This window comes from Vipera ursinii (genome assembly GCF_947247035.1).
Source record: "Vipera ursinii genome assembly, chromosome: 8".
NCBI lineage: Eukaryota > Metazoa > Chordata > Lepidosauria > Squamata > Viperidae > Vipera > Vipera ursinii.
In genome coordinates, this window is record NC_139519.1 from 1,114,715 (window position 1) to 1,129,985 (window position 15,271).

At 46.6% G+C, this 15,271-nt stretch overlaps 1 protein-coding gene across 1 annotated transcript; it reads right to left on the reverse strand.

Annotated features, from left to right (window-relative positions):
• Nucleotides 1–1,570: 1,570 nt before the first annotated feature.
• On the reverse strand, nt 1,571–14,046 carry SLC20A1 (solute carrier family 20 member 1). Its single transcript, XM_083368666.1, has 10 exons — nt 13,420–14,046; nt 13,181–13,321; nt 12,997–13,082; nt 9,966–10,053; nt 8,157–8,276; nt 6,918–7,154; nt 6,232–6,784; nt 5,823–6,008; nt 3,420–3,504; nt 1,571–2,531 (listed from the first exon to the last, which is right to left on the reverse strand). The coding sequence occupies exons 1-10, from the start codon at nt 13,769–13,771 to the stop codon at nt 2,370–2,372; spliced, it is 2,010 nt and encodes a 669-aa protein (XP_083224792.1). The 5' UTR covers nt 13,772–14,046; the 3' UTR covers nt 1,571–2,369.
• Between the last annotated feature and the right edge of the window lie 1,225 nt (nt 14,047–15,271).

Here is a 15,271-nt window from a genome sequence, read left to right on the forward strand (position 1 = left end):
TTGTTCCTGAAACATATCTACCGACTGCATGGCGCCCCTAAGCAAATAATTTCAGATAGAGTAGTGTAGCTCACAGCGAAATTTTGGAGGAATTTCCTTAAACTAATTGGATCATCTCAAACCTTATCATCTGCTTTTCATCCAGCTACCAATGGGGCTGCAGAATCCGCTAACAAAATGGTGGAGTAATACCTCAGATGCTGTTTCCTACCAACAATCTGGACTGACTTCCTTTCACCGAGGTGGCCTACAATAATTCTGTTCATAGCAGCACTGGCAACACGCCTTTAAGAGTAGCCGCAGGAAGAGTTCAGCCCCATGCTGAACTGACTTCCTTTCGCCGAGGTGGCCTACAATAATTCTGTTCATAGCAGCACTGGCAACACGCCTTTAAGAGTAGCCACAGGAAGAGTTCAGCCCCATGCTGAACTGACTTCCTTTCGCCGAGGTGGCCTACAATAATTCTGTTCATAGCAGCACTGGCAACACGCCTTTAAGAGTAGCCACAGGAAGAGTTCAGCCCCATGCCTCAGGTGCCCTCTGCTTCCCAGACACTTGAGGGTGAGGGGGTGGGAAGAGGTTTGGAGAAACATGAAAATGGCGTTAAAAAAGACTTCTGAGACTTATTAAAAAACAAGCTGATAAAAAGAGGGCTCCCCAAAGAACATTCCAAGTGGGGGGAAAGGTTTATGTCAACTAAATACATCTCAAATTACCCAGCAAGAAATTGGGACTGAAATTCTTGAGGCCCTTCCGGTCACAGTAAAATTGAAACTCCCCAGACTTTTGGGGAAAATTCACCCGGTTTTCCACTGTAGCTTACTGAAACCTTTTCGGGCCTCCACTTTAAGACCTCCCCCTAAGAAGGCACCTGGACCCCTTGTAGCAGCGGGTCAGACCCATTTTATGTAGTGAAACGTATTCTTGACTCTAGAATCTTTAAGGGAAAATTGCAGTATCTAGTACAATGGAAGATATACCCATTGTCTGAAGCCATTTGGGTGAAGTGTACCGATGTGAAAGCTGACCACTCTTTATCAAAAAGTTTTATGAGAAACACCCCAACAAACCAAAAGCCAGCCCCAAATTTGTGTTTTATTTACATTACAGGATCTGTCCTTTTTGTAAGGGGGGGCAGTACATTGACGTATTTTTGCACTGACAATATGAGAGGCAGCCTTTTGCTTTAACTGCAGGAGAAATGCAACCCGGATGTTTTGACAAAATAAGGGAGCTGCTTCAGAAGGGAAGTGAGTTGAATTAACTGGTAAATGTGATTCATGACGTGTGAAACTTCGTGTGTTGAATTGGTAAATGTGATTCATGACATGTAAATAAGGGAGGGAAATTCTGTATGATGTGGGGGTCAAGGGGAGAATTCAGATTCTGGCATCCATCCATGAGTGCCGATGCTTCATTTCATTATTATAGACTTTTTAGATAAAGCAATGCCTGAATGTTGAACTGTCTCATTAATCGGAATCATGAGTTAAAAGAAATTAGTCTTAAAAGAAATTAGTTCTTGGAGGAGGCAACAATATCCTGAAGGTTAAATGAAAATTCCAATGGCTTTTAACAGGGCAGAAATATTTAATTTCATTCTTAGAACTGTACAATATATATAATACAGAACTTTTCAAACACAGTTCCTGCAAGGTTTGTTAAATATTTATTCATCTGAATGTTCCAAGAATTATTCCAGGTACCAAAAAAGTATTAAATAAGATACTGTATCTCTCACTCTCTCACACACACTTAGCAAAGGACTTTAGAAATTACTTGTTCCCCCAAACAAGAACCTTACAATTCTTTCAGAAACGAATAAGGAAGGCTTATTAACCAAACCTCTCTGCTTTGTAACAGGCCTTTTAATTGTATACAGATTTTTTTTAAAACTAATTCAATTTTTGTAATCTTAACTATTTTGGGTACTGCTACTGCAAGCACATTATATCAATGACACAACTATTATAAAGTCATCATTGCCCCACCCATACATTTATCCCAGAGCGGTTTTTTATTTAAAAAGTTTTATTTATAAAAGTGGTATTCACCACAATTTTCTGCTAGCTTACATTCTCCTCATTGTGCTCACTAGTTTGTTTAGCTTGCAAAACAAGAATGATACCTCTGACATTAAATATGAAGTTAAAGCCAGATAAAAAAAGTTTAGAAATATAGACACGACTTGTAGACCTAGCTCTTTTCTAGTTTCAAGGAAGAGGTTGTGCATAAAAGCAGATACAGCACAAATAACACACTCTGTCCTTTTTGCAATTGGTGGAGCCACCCTAACACTGTTTCAGCCACTTGGCGAGAAAACACAGATACTTGTGCAGCAAAGCTACCAGGTGCTCAGCACACCTGTTTCACACTCCCAGGATAGGGTACTTGAATAGAGCCATGATGGCTGCACTGATGACTCCAGAAATGGGGACAGTAACAAACCAGGCCATGAAAATATTGCGGAACAGACGCCAATCAACAGCTTTCCTCGAGCGCAGCCAGCCTACAGATACCACTGATCCTACCTGGAAGAGATAAAAGTAGAACTTAATGAAGCAGCACTCTGCCCAGTTGGAACTAAATGCCATTCATAAGTTCCCACATATTTTCCCTGGACTCAAAGCTTGTACTTTGTTTCCCCCAAAATAAGACCCGGTCTTATTTTTTTCCCCTCCAAAAGAGGCAGATGATCTTATTTTCAGAATAGGCCTCACCTCACCTCCAGCACTGACAGCCCCACCCAGCCAATCCACTTCTGCATTCAGGCCTGCACTTTGCAGTCAGGCCTTTCCAGAAGGCCTACGTAGCAGAGTACCAAGCTATGAATTCAACCCATAGCTCAGTCCTCGGCTGCTGAGGTCACGCAGAACCGAGCTATGGATTGAATCCATAGCTTGGTTCTTTAGCTGCAAAGGCCTTCTGGAAAGTCCTGTGACTAAGAAATGCAGGCCTGGCTGCAGAAGAGGCCTCAGAAGAAGTGAGCTGGTGAGGAGAGGCCTGGCTGAGAGGTGAGTGGGTGCGGGGCAGGTGGGGCAGCTCCACAACCCTGCCCTAGCCCCCAAACAAGGGCTTATTTTTGGGATAGGGCTTATATTAGGCCCATCCCCCAAAATCAAGCTAGGGCTTATTGTTGCTGTAGGCCTTACTTTTGGGGAAACACGGTACAACCCTTGCAATGAAGTCCAAAGAACATATAGTCTAATATAAAGGCCAATATAAAGGGTGGACAGTTGACTTGGAAAATCAAGAATTATTCTCCTTCAAGCCAAGTATTAGAATGAAACTGGAGTGAGGTTCCGAGCTTTCCAGAGAAAAGTCAGAGATGAGTGTAGAAGAATCACAGGCCTTAACAGGATGGCTGCCAGCAATCAATCACGTTAACATTCATTTTACAGAGGTCCTTTTTTACTTACTTTACAGTGAGTTGTGCTGATAGGCAAACCAATATTTGACGCAATGACTACAGTCAAAGCAGATGCCAGCTCAATGCTAAAGCCACTGCAGAAAAGAAAATTGCAATCAATATAGAAATCAGGCAAGGACAGAAAATTCAATGGGATTAGGAAAAAATGTTTATTAAAAGTTCCAAAGGACCGGGACTTCCGGTGGCTCCGCGGCGCCGGAGACAGCCTTCCCGGGCTGCCCGCGGCTCAGCTGTGTGATTTTTCGCCCGAAACAGCGCCGATCAGCTGTTCGGGTGAATTTGAAGCCCCCTCCTCGGGAGAAGAGGAGGGGGTGAGCCCCCAGGTAGGGGTCGAGTTCTCCGGGGCCGCCTGAGCTTGGAGCTTGGGCGGCTGAAGGATTGAACTCCCCCGTAGCCTGGGCTGCTCCCAGCTGGCTAGCGTCTCTGCTCCGGACTTCATGGAGCAGAGCCAGGCGTCTGCGACCATCCCTGCTTGAAGGAGAGACTATGAAAGGAAAAGAGCAGGCAGAGCAGTACAAGAGGGAAAGATGAAGAGATGAAGAGGATTATTTTATTTTACTCTCGAGCTTGATGGACTTTGCTTAAAACTTAAAGTGAAAGTGCGTCACAATTGTAAGTAAAAGATGGCGGCTAAACCTCCCCCTAGAACTTTTCGGAGTGCTGGAAATTCTCCAGTGCAACAACAATCATTACTGCAGGCGTTGCATTCTCCCGATGTATTGACATTGAAGGATCTTGAAAAACATACCCAGTTAATTTTGGAGTCAATGGGTGTTAAATTTGTACAGATGGAGGAGAAATTGGAGAAATTGGAGCAGAGAATGGAAGAAAGGATGGAACAGAAATTCAGAGAGATGAAGGTAGACATTTTGTCCTCAGTGCATAAAGTAGCTAAATGTGTGGAGGTGCTGGATGACAAAGTGGAAGATCTGACTCAAAAGAATGCTATATTAGAAGCAAAAGTATTGGAAATTGAAGATTTAAAAGACAAAATGGATAGCGAACTGAGTCTGGCTCAATTTTACCAGATGCAGTTTGCTGTTAGAATTAGAGGCCTAAAAGAGAATATTAAGGAAGATTTAAAGCAGCTGGTTTCTGAGGCTTTTGAGGTGGTATTGAACCATCCAGCATCTGAAATAAAACAAGGCATGGACAAAGTGTTTCGTGTGAACTCGTGGATTGCTAAACAGAGAAAGTTGCCTAGAGATGTGGTGGTTTATTTTGTAAAAAGGGAAATTAGAGATGAAGTTATACAAGCTGCCTATGATACTAAAGTTGTGATTGCTGGTCAAGAAGTTTTGGTTCTAAAAGAAATTCCTCCAAAGATTTTAAAGAGAAGGAAGGACTTTATATTTCTTGTGCAAGAGCTCAAGCAAAGAGATATAAGGTTCAGATGGGAGATCCCAGCTGGGTTGAGCTTCATGTATGAAGGCAAAAGGTACTGTTTGGGTACTGTGAAGCAAGCGCATGATTTTTACAACAATGTTTTGAAAGCAACCCCATCAACACTTTTGGAAGCTGCAGAGGGATCTGGAGAAGGAGAACATCAAGAGGATGAAGATGGACAGATAGACGAGAATGGTACAGGAGGAGATCAAGCTGCAACTCTTTTGGATGATCCTAGAGAACAGAGGGTGACGCGTGCTGCCTTAAAACGCTCAAAAAAGATAAAAAAATAAGACCAGTAGAAATCTATGGAACTTCCACAACATACTTACAGTCAAGTGGTAGTTGTGTTTTTAAGAGTTTTGGGATGATATGTATGGTCAGAATCTTCAATTTGGAATTAATGGACAATTTACTACAGAGGAAGAGGAAGAAAGTTTTGTGGGTTAATGCGGGTTAATTTGTGTAAGAACTATCTATTATAGCCTATTTTGGCTAGAGAGGTTAATAGGGATAGGTGCTTGTGATGTGTAAATGAGAATTTGTTTAGGAAATAGTGAATTGTGGAAGAACATAGATGGGAATGACGCTAGTTTTCTTTTATTTTAGTTCTTTATACATATTTAGTATTATTAAGGATTGGTTTACTCTATATAAGCTAGAGAGTGATGGATTTTAGAGTTTATAATTGTTAGTATATGATTGTTTATGATTGCTTTTTAGATATATACCTTGTATTTTGCTCTGGGAAGTCGGGGGGGGGGGGGGAGGAGGCAGGGGAGGGAGGAGGGAGAGGGGGAGGGGGGGAGATAGGGGGGAGGTAGGGAGGGGAGGAGGGAGGGGGAAGGGGGGTTTTTTAAAGGAAAACTGTATTTTAAAACTTTTCAATAAAAAAAAAGTTCCAAAGGATCCTTGAGTTTCAAACTCATGAGGCCCTCACATCATCCCACTCAGTTCCAGCCCAGCTCCCCAGGCTATGACATTATTGTGCATGAATGACTCCTACCTGGAAGGTGTAATGGGAGTGAGGTCCTTGCCCATGGTCTGAATGACTCTTCTTCCCCAGATCCACAGGCCAGTGCATATCCCAACACCTCCGTAGAGCAAGAGCCAAATAGGAGTGGCTACATTGGAAGACACTTTGCCCGTTTGATACACCAGGTACAGGGCAACAAGAGGACCGATAGCATTGCTGCCGAGAAAACACATCAGGTCAATCAACCATCTCAAATACATCTAAAGCGGCAAAAGAAAAAAACAGCCCCCGCCATCAACCTGGGTAATATTTTTATCTCAATAAATGGACAGGAGTAACCTGCCAAAGGTCAACTCTGCCCCAACAGCAACTTTATTCTTGTGCATAAAGTAACAAGAATTAATTACTTCAGGTCAACCAGACCAAGCCAGCCACTTACCTCACATCGTTTCCTCCATGAGCGAAAGAGCCAAAGCAGGCAGTCAAGATCTGCAGGAACTGAAAGAGCAGAGACACTTCCGGCTTGTCCTGGTCATGCCAATCATCCAGAGAGCAACTGCTATCCTTCATATTAACAGCCCCCATCTCCACTTGCTGCAAATCCACATCGGTGGGGTGGGCAGCATCTGCCACAGCATTACAGTAGCTGGTGTAGCTGTCCATGCGGATCCTCTTCTTGGAATCTATTCCTGGCCACGTCAACTTCTCTATCTCCTCTGCTCCCTTGGATTCGGTTTCCCTGACTCGGAAAGAATCCAGAGGCATGCCGCAGATTGCCATTGTGTAAGAGGTATAGCTGTTGTTGCGCCGCAGAGGCTTATCTCCAGAATCTCCCATGCAGTCCCCCACTTTGGCCAGGTGGAGTTTATGAAGGAGCTCCTTATACAGCCCAGAATCTTTATGCACAGTGTGATAATGTCCACTGGAACCTATCTGGTTGCTCACCATATGGTTCAACTGAACAAGACACCCATTGGGAAGCTGCATGGCTCCTGCAGACATAAAGTAGGCAGTCTGACTTCAACAGCATATAAGCTGCTACATAACTACCAAGTGCTTATTCTCTAAATCATTAGCAGAGCTCCACTAAGCCTACCCCAGCACTTACTAGTCACCTCTACTCACCACTGTCAATGACTGTTTCCTTCATCTTCTCCCGTTCCGGAATCTCCTCCAAGTCTCCCAAGTTGAAAGAGACGGCTCTTTCCTCAAGAGCTGCTTTGTGAGGCACAGTATCAACTACGTTGCTTCTCTCTTCTTCATCAGCAATACTGTTTTCTGTAGTCTTAATTTCATCTTGTTCTTTCAAACTGTTCTTTTTCCTCATTAATGGGCTCTCAGAAGGGCTGGTCTTTATCTCTTCTGCAGAAATAAGCAAGTTGCAACTAAGAAAACCAACTAATTCCAAGGCCAGTATCCAAAGTTTAACCAAGTAGCAAAGATCTGCAAATCACAAGGGGTATGACAATTCACACTCCATAATACCCAAAAACTACGTTAACTCCTCCTTCCCACCATAAGGTTATATGCAATAGTTTTATGTATTGTCCTGTGCCAGATATAGCCATGCGGCCTGAGTCACAAGGTTCTGCAGATTGCTTAATATTTTAGGATGAGAAAATAACTTCCATCTTGTATTTCCAAGCATGCTTTGGTATTCCAAACGGAAATTCATTCCAAAGGAACGGGTTGGAATAAGAAAAAGGAAATTGTTTGCTAGAGCTAAAAACGTAATGTGCATGGCTCTAGAAACTCCAAGATTTCACATTGGAAAGGCACCAACTATTTCACTTTTATGACAGCTATTACAACAGAGATGCCAACAACATTCAGCTGTGGGGATCTTAGGCATAAACTCTGCAGTCTGAGTGACCCTGTCCCCAGCAAGCACAGAACTGCTATCAGTATAGCATTGAAAGCATCCTTCCCACTTTTGCAATTGATTAGTTGAGATTACACTGGAACTGCCCAGGCTGTGTTCAACACACACTCTGGACTTTGCTTTAACTATGTAAAGTTACCTGGCACTAAAAACAACTTGCAGCATACATGAACATAGCATCATTTATATCAAATGGTTTACATTTAAATTCAACTGTTTAGACAGTCATCTAAAACAGGGGTCCTCAGTCCATGGCCTGTGAGGAACCCAGTTCACGCAAATGAGTGAAGCTTTATCTGCACATGCATGGATCTAGGTAGCACATGAAACCATTCTTCCCCTCCCGTGGGAAAAATTGTTTTCCACAAAACCAGTCCCTGGTTTCAAAAAGTTTGGGGACAGCTGGTCTAAAAGCATAACATTTAAATACTCAACTATTCAACACCATCACCCTCAAATTCAATTACATTTTATCTACTTACGTTCAATTTTCTTCTTCATTCTTGGACAGATAAAAAACCAGACGATGAGAGCACACAAAATAGCACTCCCCAAAGAAATAAGGATGATGCCCCAGAGGGGAATTTTGTCAAAGCCCAGCACTAGGAAATAAAATAACATATCTTGAAACACAGTAGCAAGAGCCTCTTCTAATACAAGAATAAATGTAGTTTCATATGCTCGTAATTAGTAAGGATAATGCAGCCCCATTCCTTTCGATGTTAATACCTTTCACCTCCTTTTTACATGTTACAGTAAATTACTACAGGATGACATGACTTTTACATAACCAAAGCACCTATATGCTTAGTCCATTGCATGTTTGCCATTTGGTGTCCCTCACTGTGGAAGTCTGTTAAACCCAAGTTAATACAATTGCAATGTTCATCTTACATGCCAAGCCCAAGATAATACGCTATTTTGCCTTACATTGCATTCTGGTTCACAGAATTACCTAGGACTTATTGTTTCTACCATACATTGAACGAAAATATACCCAGATCCATTTTTGCCCAGATTAATGTGTGAATGCAGTCATTAATAAATAAAACTATGGTGTCTCGTAGAAATGGCAATTCCGGGGAAAAGAAACGTAGATATTTTACTGATCCTTATTAAATCAGCTTCACTCTGGCCTTACTTTCTTCCCTTGCTCACATTTTGCCAACTACTTCAATGCTCTCCCATACAAGAATGTTTTATTCATTTTATCACTTATTTTCTTGGAGAAAGCTAATATGCCAGTAACAGATAGCCTATCTGAGGCAAAACCTGGGATCCACAAATTTGGTATAACTGATTATTTTCCAATCAGTCAGGGTAGCATCTATAATCAGTCAAAGCAGCATCCAAAATAAGTAATAAATAGGAATATTTTTGCAAGATTAGAAAAATTAGGTTGGTAAGAGGATCTTGGGAATAAATTCCAGGTGAGATGGTTATGGTTATGGCTGAGGTATCTTACTCATTATTCATATATACATTTCAAGTAACACACAAAAGGATCGCTCTAGCACAATGTAAGCACCAAAGGGAAAAGGCAGTTTCAGGCACTTAAAAGTTAATTCAACTACCTGCAGTTTAGACCTGTTGCACCAGGCTGCATTCCAGCAGAAATGCCCTTGTAAATATGACATCTCCCTGGTTTATAGCAAAAATGCTAAATCCAACTTCTTTCTCCCACCAAAACCCAGTTTATTATTTCAAGAGATTCAGAAGGTTCCAGCATAGAAATATGACATTCTTCTTCCATGCAATTGTTGCCAGCACGTCATGGACAAGGGGAAAACAGGAACATTCTTTGGAATCTAATATTCAAGGCATGGAGAGCCAGAGTGAAAAATCCACCCAGAGCCTCCTAGCTGGTAGGAATTTGATTAGAAGAATGTGGGAAATGTTCTGGTTAAGCAGCAACTAGAATCCTGAGTTTCAGCAGAAGACAGCATGAGAAGGAAAGGGAGAGGTCAGATCAGAGTCTGCAGGCAACTGAGGGGGGGTTGTGGAACACCAGCAGCAAGTCAGAAATAGTCGCTCCTGTGTGGATTAAGAAGAAAGGACTCTAGTAATTTACAGAGTGAACAGGCCTCTTGGACAGGATAACTAGCTAAGGTTGAACTCATCGTATGCTAGCCTGCAGCCTTCTGTAATGGCCCAGACCAGTTGCCTTCTAGAAGAGTTCGGTCCTGAAAAGCAAAAGGGGTAAAATTCTGTGTTTGATTAAGAAGCTTATAAAGGATTATAAAATTAAACCTCAATATTTGAAGCTTTACTTACTTACTTTACTTACTTACCACTATACATGACTGAGAAGAGATTGATCCCAATTGTGCAAGCATAGAAAATGGGCAATGCACGTAATCCATTTGGAACAGGATCTGTCTACAAAAAATATATTTTATGACATCCATTACTATCAACATATCCAGAAATTTTCTCTAAATACAATGCAAAAACATGACATATTTTAAAAAACCAACGCTAACCTTGCCACCTACAGGGAAGAAAAAGGAAATATTTACTATCTTTGAATCTTCTAAAAAAAATGCTATTAATTGATCAACTTCAGAACTATAAATTTCATAGTTTTGCAGTTGTGGCAGAAAACACTTGAGGCTTCTGTAGCTTTTTCAGCCTCTCCCATCCCAACCCACCCACACTTTCTGTGGTCTTCCCAGAAAGCCATCAGAGGACCAGGAGGTTTATTGTTGCGGGGGGGAGTGGGGTGGTGGTGTTATAAAGAGAAGCCAGGTAGCGACCATGACCTTCTCTCAGTGCAGGATACTTTAAAGTTTTAAAAAAATCAATACAGGTAGTCCTGTACAGTTCATTTAGTGACCGTTCAAAGTTACATCATTGAAAAAAGTAAAACCATTTTTCACATTTACAAGTGTTGCAGTATTCCCATGATCATGTGATCAAAATTCAGGTGGTTAACTCATACTTAGGATGGTTGCAGTATCCCATGATCATGTGATTATCTTTTGTGACCTTCTGACAAGCAAAATCAATGGAGAAGCCAGATTCACTGCAGTGATTCAACTGTGGCAAAAAGGTCATAAAATGGGGCAAAACTCAATGTCTCACTTAACAGAAATTTTGGGCTCAACTGACGTTGTAAACTGTACTAAGGAAAAACTTCCCTATACTCAAAACCTTGACAACTGGGAAACCAGTTACCAAAAGAAGCAGTAGTAGGCTGTCCTTCACTAACTTCACTAACTTGTCAATGTTACCTGGGAGGAGTTTGATCCTGTAACTCCGGAGGAAGTGGACAGGATTATGGGGAGGCTGAGCTCCACCACATGTTTATTGGACCCGTGCCCTTCCTAGCTGGTTTATGCAGCCCGGGAGGGGACACGAGGCTGGTTCCAGGCGGTTATATCTGCCTCTTTGAGTGAGGGTAGTTTTCCCGCCGCCTTGAAAGAGGCGGTGGTAAGACCTCTCCTCAAGAAGCCTGCCTTGGACCCGGCTGTGTTGAATAACTTTCGTCCGGTCTCCAACCTTCGCTTTCTTGCGAAGGTTGTTGAGAGTGTGGTGGCGCATCAGCTCCCTCTGGTCCTGGATGAAGCGGATTATCTAGACCCATACCAATCGGGCTTCAGGCCCGGGTACAGCACGGAGAAGGCATTGGTCGCGCTGGTGAATGATCTCTGGAGGGCTCGGGACAGGGGATATTCCTCTGTCCTAGTCCTATTAGACCTCTCAGCGGCTTTCGATACCATCGACCATGGTATCCTGCTGCGGCGTCTCAGGGGATTGGGAGTGGGAGGCACGGTTCTTCAGTGGTTCTCCTCCTATCTCCTGGGACGCTCGCAGTCGGTGTTGGCAGGGGGGCAGAGGTCGACCGCGAGGCCTCTCGTTTGTGGAGTCCCTCAGGGGTCGGTCCTCTCGCCTCTCCTGTTCAACATCTACATGAAACCGCTGGGTGAGATCATTCGTGGTTTTGGAGTTGGGTATCATCAGTATGCTGATGATACCCAACTTTTCATTTCGACCCCAAACCACCCCAGTGATGCCCTCGACGTGCCTGGAGGCGGTCCGGGTCTGGATGGGGAGGAACAGGCTTCGACTCAACCCTGACAAGACTGAGTGGCTGTGCGTACCGGCATCTCGGGATATTCAGGATATCCCACCCCTCACTATGGGGGGTGAGTTATTACCTCCTGTAGACAGGGCTCGCAACTTGGGAGTCCTCCTAGATTCACAGCTCTCCTTAGAAGACCATATAGTAGCTGTGACTAGGGGGGCCTTCGCCCAGGTTCGCCTGGTGCGCCAGTTGCGGCCCTATCTAGACCGGGATGCCTTACGTACGGTCACTCATGCACTCGTGACCTCTCGTCTTGATTACTGCAACACTCTCTACATGGGGCTACCCTTGAAGACCACTCGGAGGCTCCAACTGGTACAGAATGCAGCCGCGAGAGTTGTATTGGGAGTTTCCCGATACTCCCATGTCACACCTTTGCTCCGCGAGCTGCATTGGCTACCAGTTGTCTTCCGGGTGAGGTTCAAGGTGTCAGTAATGACCTACAAAGCCCTTCATGGCATGGGTCCGGAATACCTTGGGGAGCACCTGCAGCCGGCGTCAACTTCCCTCCGCCCAGTACACTCCCACAGAGAGGGCCTCCTCAGGGTGCCACCGGTCAAAGAATGCCGACTGGTGGCCCCCAGGGGGAGAGCGTTCTCTGTGGGTGCGCCGGATTTATGGAACCATCTTCCGGTCGAGCTCCGGATGGCGCCCGATCTCCGCTCCTTCCGGCGCGATCTTAAAACCCATCTCTTTAAACAAGCTGGCCTGGCCTGATGGGACGGGGTGGGATTTTTATAAATGAACTTCAATTTTTAATCTGTATTAATTTATTATGGGCATTGTTTAATCACGTTTTAATAATTTTTAATTTTTGTATCTAGTTTTTACGTATTGCCCTGTTCACCGCCCTGAGTCCTCCGGGAGAAGGGCGGTATATAAATTAAATTAATAAATAATAAATAAATTCAGGCAGAGCACAAGGAACAACTAACTAGTTGAGAATGTTATTGGGGCGTTTTACCATTTTTCTACCCTCCAGACTCCCATTAGACAGCACCTATCCTGACCACATGCACACGTGCAGGCCAAGTTGTCAGCGCTAATGCCCTCTCCCCCCCTCTGCCAAAGGGCCTCCTGGGGCTGCCGCCCACCGGATACCCAGGCCGGCCGTCTTTCTCCGGGGCCGTCCACGTGCTCCCTTCCCGACCGCTGAGAGCCGAGATTAGGCCTTATCTGCCCACGGCAGGCGCGGCGGGGATGAAGCGGCCCGCTTTTGCAGGCCCCCGACCTACCTTGTTCAGGATAAACGTCCGGACCATGAAGAACAGGAGGGCGGACATGACGCCGGAGAGAAGCGGGGAGATGAACCAGGACAGCACTGCGGGGAGCAGAAGCAGCCGGAGCAGCGCCGTTACGGAAGGCAAAGGCGCCAGATGTCCTCCCCCCCCCGAGCCGACCCGCTCCCTTCCCGCTTACCGACTTTCAGCAGCTCGGACCACTTGACTCCTTCCTGTCCTTTGGCCACCAACGAGAAACCGATGGTCGCCCCGACGATGCAGTGGGTGCCGGAGATGGGCAGCCGCATGAAGGAGGCGGCCAGCTGCCACACGGCCGAGCCTGCCGGGAAAGGGCGTCAGCAGAGCCGGCCTTCCCGCCGCTCCGGCCCCCTCGCCGCCCTCCCCTCCCTCCCCGACGACGACGGGCCCGCCGCTCACCGAACATGGCGCTGACCGAGCCGGCCATGAGCAGCTCCGGAGCGGCGGTGTAGAGCCCCACGTCGATCAGCCCTCTCTGGATGGTCTCGCTGACCCGGGCACCCAGCAGCACCGAGCCCGCCGTCTCGAAGACCGAGGCCAGCACGCAGGCCCGCCGCAGGCTCACCACGCCCGAGCCCACCGCCGTCCCGAAGGAGTTGGCCACATCGTTGGCGCCCACCGAGAAGGCCAGCACGAAGGCGATGGCGAAGCCCAGCACCAGCATCCACAGGAAGGCGCCCAGCGGGCCCGCCGCCCCCGCCGTTTCCGTGGCCAGGCCCACCGCCAGGGCCGTGGGCACGGCCGACGCCATGCAGCCGAGGGCCGCCCGGCCGCTGCTACCAGAGAAGCGCAGCGGACCGGCTCCGCGGACTCCCCCACACCCCCGCCATGGCGCCGCGCCCGGCCGCCGCTCCGCCTGCAAATGGAAAGCCGAGCGTCAGGCAGGCCTCGCGGGCAGCCGCAAGATGCCTTCCCGGCAAGGACCCCGCGCCGGAGCCAGACGCGCCGCGAAGGGCGCCCCGCTGATCGCTGCCCGGCCGGCCTCGTGCACGCCTCGCCTCCGCCCACCCAGCCGCCTTCCCCCTCCGCAGCTCGCCGGCTTGTTCTGGCGCGCTCGGGTGCCCTTCTTATAGCTCTGGCCCACGTGATGCCGCGCGCCCCGCCCCGTCTGCGGCTGACGGCGCGGGGGCGGCTCCGGGCGGAATGGCGCGGGGGCGAGGCCGCTCTTCTTGCCCGGGCAGCGCGGCGGGTCCGCGGGGAGAGGATGCGGTCGCTCCCCGGGAGCCCTGCCTGGCAAGGGGGTGGCGCGGGCCGAAGCCGCCCTGAAGGGGAAAAGGTTCCCTGGACTTCGGCGGCCTGCAGGCACGGCTCCTTCGGCCGGGACAGCGTCGGCCTCTCCCGAGCCCCTGGAGTCGCCCGGGGGGGGGGGCGAGCTCAGGCGGCCCTTCGGCGGCCCGCCAGCCCATCTACTTCGGAGACTGAAGCCCAGAATTTGGGTCTGGGTGGTCTCGAGATCCCCCCTCCCTGGCCGAGCGCCGCGGCTCCCGTTCCCTGCGTCCAACCCAGATCACTTCGCGACGCGGCAGCCTATACGTTTTGTCTTAACTTTCGAGCTGCAGGAGTTTTTGTTGGTCTTTCATTTGTAATTTTTGCATTCTACAAAGTAAAGCAAACGTTGCCAAGTTTCTTCCGATAGCTGAGGTTTACAAAAGCCAAGGGATATATTTTTGCCTGGTTAATTGACTCAAGGTTTCTTTTGTTCTTTAAGTTATATATTAGTGTTTTTCTGGTGTTTCTGTAGTTTAAAATTAAATTATGTATTTGGTCTGAGACTAATAAAGAAAAAATTGGAACTGAATCAGAAGTGAAGCAATGATTGTTTATTATGGCCCAGATATGGCCTGGTTGCCATCTGGGCACATAGAAGTCTTGCCCATTTGTAAGTTAGGAAAGCAAATGATAGATCCCAAAGAAAGCAACTGTAATCACATTTCTATTCAAGAAACCTGCATGTACCTGTCCATGAAGTCACAAAGTCTAATTTAATTCAAGGGAATCCTGTCCGCCACCCCATGATGCCATGCACATATCTAGAGGCTGAAACACAACAGAAGGTCCTCCCTCCTCCCTGTTGCTAGATCCAGATTGGTCCATGTAGTTCTGTGGAGCTGCCCTGGTCTACCAAATGCCTCCATGTATTCTCTAGGCACAGGTCTGCAAGAAGAAGTTATTAGACTGGCACACTAGGCTGGGCAAAGGTGGTCCACCAAAGATTAACAAAAGAGTCTTTGTCTAAAGCATGAAGTGTTTG

Coding starts and splice junctions, on each gene's coding strand:
- SLC20A1 (XM_083368666.1), bottom strand. CDS start 13,771: ATGGCGTCGGCCGTGCCCACGGCCCTGGCGGTGGGCCTGGCCACGGAA. Junction 10,054..12,996: donor GGACGTTTATCCTGAACAAG/GTAGGTCGGGGG, acceptor TATTTTTTGTAG/ACAGATCCTGTTCCAAATGG. Junction 6,785..6,917: donor GGAAACAGTCATTGACAGTG/GTGAGTAGAGGT, acceptor TTATGTCTGCAG/GAGCCATGCAGCTTCCCAAT.